The 11,088-nt window shown below is 33.9% G+C and overlaps 1 protein-coding gene across 1 annotated transcript in view; it reads left to right on the plus strand.

Moving 5' to 3' along the window:
• The window catches only part of LOC137623077 (mitogen-activated protein kinase kinase kinase 1-like), an 84,825-nt gene that overhangs the window by 26,752 nt on the left and 46,985 nt on the right, over window positions 1-11,088 (plus strand). The window contains exon 2 of the mRNA XM_068353727.1: window positions 8,490-8,561. Within this exon, the coding sequence (XP_068209828.1) occupies window positions 8,490-8,561 (72 nt within the window). The remainder of the gene's footprint in view (window positions 1-8,489; window positions 8,562-11,088) is intronic.

The raw sequence follows: 11,088 nt of genomic DNA on the forward strand, positions 1-11,088 counted from the left end.
TAAATCATGTTTACGTTCGATTAATGAGGATGTGATAAGCGTGAGTATAATGTGATAATGGGAATCGTTTTACGATGTCTCACTTTTTCGTACACTAACATAGAGAAAATTGTTAACTAGATTATGATATTGATTTTTTTTTTCAAGTTTACGATAATGTTGCCGAAGATACCATGTCTTGTTAAAGTAATTTGACAGTCCTGTCATTTCAAGAACTCTGATTGTCGATAATGTTACAAGTCAATTATTATTATTATTATTTGTATTAGGAAATTTCTTGAATTTCTTAGTATCATATCCTAATTATAATTAGATAGAGAAGGTTCTGTCTTAAACAAGTGGAACCTGTAAAGTGTTAGCATGACCTTTGCTCTACTGCCATCGCCTTTCAAGGCTGTGACAGTAGATGCTGGGTTACGTTTTCACACAGTTAAGTGGATGCTTTGACGGACTGATAGTTGATCAATCATGTGTTCTGATGAGATTGGGGTGTTCATCACGTGTTTATCATCATCATGGTGGCTGTTTGTTGACATTTGATGGGGAATTCGCTAAGGGGCTGTATCACTCAGTAGCTGGCTTTCTTTAATTGTATATATACTATCATCATCATCAACTCCTCCTAAGCCTATTGACGCAAAGGGCCTCGGTTATATTTCGCCAGTCGTCTCTATCTTGAGCTTTTTATTCAATACATCTCCATTCATTATCTCTTACTTCGAGCTTCATAGTCCTCGGCCATGTAGGCCTGGGTCTTCCAACTCTTCTAGTGCCTTATGGAGCCCAACTGAACGTTTGGTGAACTGATCTCTCTTGGGGGTTATGTATAAACTAGTATATACTATACACAAAGTAAATATTGACTACTGAGAGAGAGAGAGAGAGAGAGAGAGAGAGAGAGAGAGAGAGAGAGAGAGAGAGAGAGAGAGAGAGAGAGTTCATGCACTACAAAGCCAATGATGATGTTGACTCAGGTGTTTTTAAAGCAGCAAGTGGGTCTCGGGCAATCTGTTTGCCCAACAGGATTAGTGTTGACACGGTCTCTAATAATGTTGTTAAATGCTCCGTGATTTATGATGAAAAGAAATGCGATTGGTTTTCTGGAAGTGTTGAGGCTGAGTACGGATGTTTTCTCTTGATGGATCCAGTGTTTGTTATTGATGTTTTAATTCAGTTAATGGTATTTCTTAATAGTCTCTCTCTCTCTCTCTCTCTCTCTCTCTCTCTCTCTCTCTCTCTCTCTCTCTCTCTCTCTCAACGGTATGGATTGATGTTAATATACTGTTAACTATTGGGGTCTCTGCTAATAAGATTTGATTATATGTATAACATCAGGTGAATTGGGTTTGCTATGGATGTTTTTATTCAGTTAATGGTATTGCATGATAGTCTCTCTCTCTCTCTCTCTCTCTCTCTCTCTCTCTCTCTCTCTCTCTCTCTCTCTCTCTCTCTCATTTGACAATAACAAGCGAAACAGATGGGCAAACTCTTAAAAATTGTCTCTGTTTTCCTAAGTAGCAAATGAGGTACATATACACAATCTCTCTCTCTCTCTCTCTCTCTCTCTCTCTCTCTCTCTCTCTCTCTCTCTCTCTCTTTCATATGTAGCGCTCCCAGATGACAATGACAAAAGAAACAGATGGGCAAGCTTTTAAAAATTGTCTGTTCACCTAAATAGTAAATGAGGTACATATACACAATCTCTCTCTCTCTCTCTCTCTCTCTCTCTCTCTCTCATATGAGAAGCCTAATCCTCCTCTCCATTGTTTTTAAAGCGTTCCTCTTCACACACCGCTCAGGTTTCTCCCACCCAAGAAGTGTCATTCTTTTTTTTTTCTTTTTTTTTTCTCTGAGTCTGTTCACACAAGTCACTCTCACTTCCCTAGGCCTAACGGTCATGGGATGCGAACCTTCGGTCTTATTTTCTGGCTTTATTGTAGGAGTAGGCCTATGCTTTTATACTTTTGTGGAAGGCATGTTATTTTCTCCCAGCCTATGGGAGGATACTATTCCTTTTTGAGGAAAGTTTGTTGTGGATTTATTATTATTATTGTTGTTGTTGTTATTGTTATTGATAGTGTTGTTATTCTGCAAGTATATTATAGCCACGGCAGGCTATCTTTATTTTAAAGTTGTTTTAGGATTTGTAGAGATTATAAATTCAGTATTTGATATCTCTTTACACAAGAAACTTTGTAGTTAAGAAAGCCCAGTTATCAAGAGACGTCAATGTTGTTGAGTTGATGGTAGGCCTATATAACATGTATTACATGGATCCCTATTGGAGATAGCTTGCCATATATATATATATATATATATATATATATATATATATATATATATATATATATATATATATATATATATATATATATATATATATTTATATTATGTGTACAGTGTATTTTTCTTTTATATTTTTATATTTTATCTTAGGTTAACAATGAATAAAAGGTCGAGTTTTCATATAGATAATTCTTCTGAGGATATCCAGGCCTTAGGTTTTTTTTTTTTTTTTTTTTTTTTTTTTTTTTTTTTTTTTTTGAGCTGGTCACGCCGATGACACTCATCTGGTGAACTTGTGTTCGATCTCTTCGCTGTGAGGAGAGAAGTGTGTGTGTGTGTGTGTTTTTTTTTAGGGGGTGGGTTATGTTTTGCTTATAAATAAGTAATTGTGGTTGGTTGTTAGGTTACTGATATTAATCACAGCAGTTTGGGGTCGGAAGCTAGAGGAGGAGGAGAGAAAGTAGACAAACCAGAAAGCTGTACTCTGAGAACATTAGAATTGTTATTATTATTATTATTAGTAGTAGTAGTAGTAGTGTTGTTATTACTACTAGCTAAGCTACAACCCTGGTTAGAAAGGCAGGATGCTATAAGCCCAATGACTCCAACAGGGAAACAATAGCCCAGTGAGGAAAGGAAATAGGGAAATAAATTCACATTTTGGCATTATAACGACTAGCGTATCCATAGCATGAGGAAATGGAAAAAGCAAGTCACTGTGACTATTACAAATATAAAAGTGCAATTTAAATTTGTAAATTTCCCATAAGCCATTTGAGGTTATGTAACGATATCCACCATTATATCCACCATTAATAAACTAACATATCAGATCAGCCGGTAAAGAAAAAAGGTATTCTCGTGTACCGGCATGTGATGGTATGTCCATGGTAATTGAGAGTCCAACCACTGGGCGTCAGTGCTGGTTACATGCGACGTTTTGTTGCAAGTTTTTTTTTTTATCCTCACGTATAAAATTGTTTTAGTCGTCTTTTTTTTTAGTTTGAAGTCGAACTCATTTATATATATATATATATATATATATATATATATATATATATATATATATATATATATATATATATATATAATTATAAATGAGTTCGATTTTAAACTAAAAAAAGACGACTAAAAACACAATTTTATATATATATATATATATATATATATATATATATATATATATTCATTTATTCAGGGAGTAATTAGCTATGAAGAATGGTTGAGTCGAAATCATTTATAATCATTTGTATATATATATATATATATATATATATATATATATATATATATATATATATATATTATATATATAATATATATATATGTATATATTTACTTACTTATTTATTCAGGGAGTAATTAGCTATGAAGAATGGTTGAGAACTGAACCTTGAAATATATATGTATTAACCCGTAAACCATAATCACGAACAGGATTGAAGAAAAAGTGTGGCATGACCGATATCAAAGAAGATAAAAATGACCAGCATAAGCCAATATCTATAGTATTCGTCAAGTAAATAAACGTTGTTCCGACGTTCCAAGGCCATAAACGTGGTTAAGATCTCCCCCTGTGTCTTATCATAGAAACTGTGATATATCCCAAAGGTCAAGGGAAGGGAACTGTGCGAAAGGTGAACGTCGTTACCGTTAGAGTTATCTGGTGTCAGAAATGGCCTCTCATCTTGTTTTCCCTTCACGCTTCATTCCCCTGGGCTGGCAACAACGCCGCCTTCGGGGGCCTCCCAGCTACCTCTGGAATAATATTAGAGTTGTGATGATGGAGATAATAAGACAATTGAGCTGGTACAACTGGCTTCATTAATTCCGGTACACTGACTTCTCCTTAGCTTCCCTTGAAGGGTACCGGAATTAATGAACCCAACTGTACCAAAAGTAGGAGAAGTAAAATGAAATTAGAGTTGGATGATGGAGATAATAAAACAACTAAGCTGGTACAGTTGGCTTCATTAATTCCGGTACACTGACGTCCCCTTGGCTTTCCGTGAAGTGTACTGGAATTAATGAATCCAACTGTACCAAAAGTAACAGTAGGAGAAGTCAAATGATATTAGAGTTGTGATAATGGAGATAATAAAACAATTGAGCTGGTACAGTTGACTTCATTGATTCCGGTACACTGACTTCTCCTTAGCTTCCCTTGAAGTGTACTGGAATTAATGAAGCCAACTGTATCAAAAGTAACAGTAGAAGTAAAGAGAGCATTCTAAAGCATGAAAAGAGCCAAAGCAGCAGATTTGATTCATGTTCGGTTGTTTGTTACCAGGATTACGTCAAAATTTATCGGTGGATGTTCACCAAGTTTAAACAACGGATATGTATTATGTTCCGGAAGAACCCATTAATTTTTGGAGGCGATCCGACTCAAGATAGCAATTCTGGTTGTTATTGTTATTATTGTACAGTAGACTCATTCACGGTCAACATATGACAAAGTGAAAGCTTGGTCCGTAGACTTCAGTAAAATGTTGACAATCTTCATTCGCCTCTCTCTCTCTCTCTCTCTCTCTCTCTCTCTCTCTCTCTCTCTCTCTCAGCTGTGAAAAAATTGTGCTAATGCACATCATTATGAAAGTTGCAAAGTTGCTCATTAGTTTAACCAATACGGAAACGTCAAGCATATTGTCATTGGGAACTGTAAACAATTCTGACGACCTAGGAGGCCAGAATCATAGTGAATATATTCCATGAGAAATCAGTACTATGTGCTCACTGTAAGTTGCGTTGATTAAATTATATTAGTGTTCGCTTGGGCAATCCTCCCTTGTGCCAATTTTAGTAGAATACAGTGCCCTGGGGAAGTAATACGTGACATTAGGTGATACTACAACACTTGCGTGACATTTCCTTGTCGTCAATAAGGATGAAGTAGAATAGCCTTTAGCTCAAGCTAGCCTGTATGAATTATTGTATATTCACGAGTGGGTATAGTCGCATATTCACCTGGAAATGCTTCATGGCCAGAATCATGGTTGTTTTCATATATCCACAATTAAAGAACTAGTGTTATTTGCTGTCTGATTAACCCTACGCCACTCCACAATCCAGCAAGACGTAAGTCATCCGGACCCAAGACCCTTGACCTATGGATTTCTTTCATCCCTAACATTTGCAAGTTTTGAAAAGTTACTATTACTAGTAATGTCTAGGTTTATGTAGAGAACAGGGTACCTACCGTCAGTTAATTCTCCCATCCCAATAGCGACCCACACCACCTACTAATATAGAGGGTACCTAGTTTACTGTTCTGGTCAGCCAAGGCCTACTGTATGTTTGAGGAGGAGCGTCTGCGTACTGTGTTTATTTACAAACCCGGTTCCGAGGTTGGAACGAGAGAGAGAGAGAGAGAGAGAGAGAGAGAGAGAGAGAGAGAGAGAGAGAGAGAGAGTGAGCGTGTTCTTGTTCTAGAAAAGTGCCCCTGTCAGTGTTCAGCTCACGAGTTTACATTCGCCTCTTGGTTTTGGTGTATCTGCTCTTCTTGAAGTGTATTTTCAATGTATGTAAGAGACGACGAAGGTCGGACTTCATCTCTTAATTGATGATGACCTAAGAAAATAAACAGATTCGTGTTTAAGCCCATTTATTTATGTATTAATTTACAGATAGCAACGCTTTTTATCTTGTAAATATTTAAAGCAATGAGATTGATATGAAAGCACGTTTGCTGTATAAATGAGATAACGCCAGGAAGTTTGGCCTTAGTTGTCACGACAGCTGCATATACAAGAAAATCAGACTGATTGCTGACACAAAATAGAAATGATGATTCTTTCAAGTCGTTTTAGATGCGATTATGTGCATAATCTTTGATGAAATTACAGGGGCTTAGTTTTTTTTTTTTTTTTTTTTTTTTTTTTTTTTTTTTTTTTTTTTTTTTTTTACTACGGGATGCGCATTAGTATCTATTTATCTATCTGTGATATTTACAAATGTTGATTTTATGCTAGAATGTCTATCGATTTGTTTATATAATTTCAATCCTTAACAGATGCAATTTTCTTATTTATCTTTAGTTGTAGCGTTAATTTACCTACCGAATTTATAGCTTTTGAAAATATTGTCACGAACAACGGCAGCCATTTTCACTAACGGTCGATTAGGTGAAATTTCGAGGATCCGTTTTAACGTGGGAAATTTTTATCCCTGAAACAGTTGAGGATAGAAAGATAAATACTTGTTTATTATTATTATTATTATTATTATTATTATTATTATTATTATTACATCCTGTACTACTACTACTACTACTACTACTACTACTACTACTACTACTACTACTACTACTACTACTACAACCAAAGTTGGAAAAGCAGGATGCCCAGGGAAGAAAATGAAATAAGGAATTAGGTAAACCACAAGATACGTAATGAACAGTTGAAATAAAACACAATAAGAACAGTAACGACATTAAAATAGCTCTTTCATATATAAACTATATAGAGAGACATGTCAGCCTATTCAACATATAACATAAAAATCATCTGCAAGTTTGAACTTATGGAAGAAATTATGTAGTTACGAGGTTGTTAGCCAATTAAAGTAGGTCACTGTTGGGGCAATAAAGGGTTAAAATAAATAGGAATTAAATAGATTGAAAATGGGAGTGACCCCGAAATAATCCTCATGTTATTGGAGTGAAACAATTTCTCTCTCTCTCTCTCTCTCTCTCTCTCTCTCTCTCTCTCTCTCTCTCTCTCTCTCTCTCTCTCTCTCTGACTGAGGTTTTTAGGTGGGATCGATTTTATAGGTTAGTTCCCAGGTCAGTCTCATCGTCACCGTTTGATGATCGCACGGTATCACGGTAGTGATTACAGTCTCTCATTTGGCGGAGGTAAATTGCTTTATGACTTTAGCGTATACGACCGAGGTGAAATGGGAATTAATTTGCTAAACGAATTTTACAGCTTTGGGGAAAACATGTCTCTAATTTTCTATCAAGTTAGTTTTATTACTATTTAAAATAAATTGATTTTAGCTAGCATATCTCTTATATATGAAGGATAAGTGTTTGGCTGTATATACAGGGTGGTCCAAAAGTAGGTGGACAGTATGTGGAATAGGTTTGTTTATCATTTATATTATATGCTTTTGTATTATTGTTCACAATAAAATTCCATTATCAATGTAATAATTGGGTTAGTTAATATAATTGTATGTATATGTTATCTCAAAAAAATAAATGTAATAATTTACTGTTCACTTACTTTTGGACCATATATATATATATATATATATATATATATATATATATATATATATATATATATATATATATATATATACTGTATATATGTATATGTATATATATATATATATGTGTGTATATATATATATATGTATGTATGTGTGTATATATATATATATATATATGTATATATATATATATATATATATATATATATATATATATATATATATATATATATATATATATATATATATTTCTGTCACGCTCAGGGTAACGGGGAATAGTCATACCGTAGTGAGAAGGGTACCCTGTGATGTACACTCGAAAACCACTCTACCACAAATTGCTGAACCAATGGTTTGTAGTTAGGAACGGTGAAGGGGATAGGAAGAGTGGAATCTGTGAGTGCATATAAATATTTGGACGTCATTTATGACGGTTTTGGGCACAGAAGTGTAGAATAAATTGAGGTATCTCTTCATTTTGTAGTATTTTTCATTGTTTTTCCTATTAAAGTTATAATTATTTTTTTATCTTAGTTTTATATATTGAATATTTTTGTTTTGAGTTTCCTGTTTCTCTCAGGCTTACATTGATCTTATAATGTTTAATTATATTATTAGATTATAATTTACCTATTTTATTAATCTTATGTATCCCAGATTTATGTATGTCACCTTTATTTCACCGAACTTTCTCTTAAATTACAAATTATGTATTAGAAAGGGCATTTCTGTCCATCTATACCAACCAAGTTAATAAAAGTCCACATGTACCCATATATGCTAAGTGAAAGTACCCCCCACTCTCAACTCTCCCTCCCCATAGTTTAGAAAGCATCAGATTGATGAGGTCTGTCTCCCTTAACTTCTGTAGCATGAAATCCCTTCATGAAGGATGTTCGTCCGCTTCCTCCCCCATTAACCTTATGAAGGCGTGTTTCCTCTTAACTAGTCTCTAAGAAGCGTTTCTTCCTCTTGTGTTTTTGCAGGTGGCCAAACATCCCTCCTCCGCGTGCTCTTCCACGGTCTCCCAACCCACCAGTGCCAGCCAAGCCAAGGAGGTAAGAGCCAGTCTTGAAGACAAGCGGTTTTGATCCTTAAAGGAGGTACCCTTAGGCACCAAACTTACACTTTTCTAGATGAGTTGTTCATATTCATTTAAAGGCGGGTTTAAAAGTAATACATTTGATGCACGTAACTTCTTCCCTTTCTAAAGAGGCTTGAATATGTTTTGTTAATGATAAACGGGAGTCCTTTATAGAACAATCTTAATTAGAAGGGTTAAATATATATTTGTTTTCTTCAATAAGGTAGGTAAAGTGTTTACTCTGTGAAACTCTTGATTCTCATTAGAGAACATATACATTTTAAAGCAGTGGTTCCAAAACTTTTCTTGACGCCCCCTTTTCGCTTAAAAAAAATCCTCCCTCCCTCCCCCACGTCCAACAAGCATATGTAAAATATTAGAATGATATAATACTTTGAATTATGATATTGATTATAATTTAATTTTATCACTTTTAGATCTTAAGGAAGTAACATATCTGCAAAGTGCACATGGACGAAAAAAGTCAATCATAAAATCTTAAAAGCCAAAGACTTATTATTTAGCAGTAATTATTACGTGTTCAATTAGATATTTGGCCAACATGCTGTTCTCAAATTATATAGAATATACCAAGAGCAACAGTGCCTTAATCTTAAATGTGTGTAATTGGTTATATGAAGTTTTCATGCAAAATAGACATTTTTGGCAGATGGCCTCAAGCACCCCAGTTTGGGAACCATTGTAAGGTATATTTTCCGTGACGGACACTCGACATGTAATCAAGAAAACTCCCTAATTTCATCTTTTTTTTCTGTTTATAACAACTAATTCATATTTCCAAAAGACTGCGTTCTGAATGAAAAAACTACAGTGTTTTCCCATTGGTTTATATCTTATTTATTTAATGGGTGAGTCCGTGGGAACTATAAATGAAAGGAATAAGTTTGGTTTTACAAACACACACACGCATACACACATGCATATATATATATATATATATATATATATATATATATATATATATATATATATATATATATACATATATATATATATATATATATATATATATATATATATATATATATATATATATACATAGTGTGTGTGTATGTGTAGTTTATAGAGCATACTGAAGACATAATTGATCGTTTATAAACATAAACTATATTAAATATATTTAATTATACAAGGAATATACGGAATTTACCATTCGAGGACTATACGAAATTAATTAAGTTCGTTTTATGTTGGCCAAATAATAAAAAAAATGAAACTTCATTTCGGAATATATGTAGCAAAAAAATATTTCGATTTGATTCCACTATTTATGTAGTGATGGATTTAAAACTTAATTTTCCTTGTCCCCATCTTTAGACAGAGTAAGGTCTCGAATTATTCAAGTGTTGAACCGAATATTGCCTCTCATGTCGTTTGCATATATTTAGTATCTTAAAATAAACTGGTAAACTGTATATTTACATACGCTTCGCGACTAATAGAATCTTACAGTCCTGTGTCTTTAGGTGTTTTAGTTTATGTTTTTCTAGATCCCATTGTGACTTAAGTAGTCTTGAAGGTAGTAGACCTTGGAGTACCTTCAAAATATTGTCTCGTGCTCACATACACAGGAACGAGTTCGTAACATTTAGTGTTGGAGCGGTTTATATTCACATAAATTACACTTAAAAAATCCGTTAATTTATCGGAAAATCTCCGTAAAAAAAATATACTGTTCTCAACCGTATTTCAGTAAAATACAAACGACTAATTTTAGTTTACTTTGTTACTCTCTTTTACGGGTTGGTGGAAATCCTTGAATAGATGTTGCCAGAATTTTACCGTTTTTAATGCAAATTTTTAACAGTGTAGGCTTCATATGTAAGGGCAAAACCAATTTCATAAGACGCATTTTCATTACAAAGTACATTTGAGTCAAAGTATGAAATTTCCTACTCTACTGTAGTGTCCACTTGAAGTAAGAAGTTTATTCATGAATTTTTTTTTCAGATATTTTATACTCCAGACAATTTACAAGTCTGAATCCATTCCTATCAGCATTGACATGCATTCTTTTCTATCGTATGTTTACATTTTTTAGTTTGTAATCAGTTGTTTCTTTCATTGGCAATTGCATTAATGTTACACGTTCATAAATGATTACATCATGATATTCATCAATGTCAGCTATAACTAGTCCACTGCAGGGCAAAGGCTCAGACATGTCCTTCAACTCGAGCCTGTTTATAGTCTTTCTATCCTTATTTATACCCACAATATTTTTAGTTCGTCAATCTATCGTCTTCTTTTTCTTCCCATGCTTCTTTTTAATATCTAGGGACCCAGTTTGTTATTCTTAATGTCCATCTATTGTCTGTCATTATCATTGTATGCCCAATACAATGCGAATGACAGACGATAGATGGGCATTATTTCTTCTTACGTGTTAGAATATCCTCTACTTTAGTTTGATCTCGTATCCATTATCTTATTCACATACTTACAAATAAATGTCATGAAGCACTACAGTACAGTAGTAT

The sequence above is a fragment of the Palaemon carinicauda genome, chromosome 30 (genome assembly GCF_036898095.1).
Source record: "Palaemon carinicauda isolate YSFRI2023 chromosome 30, ASM3689809v2, whole genome shotgun sequence".
Classification (NCBI taxonomy): domain Eukaryota; kingdom Metazoa; phylum Arthropoda; class Malacostraca; order Decapoda; family Palaemonidae; genus Palaemon; species Palaemon carinicauda.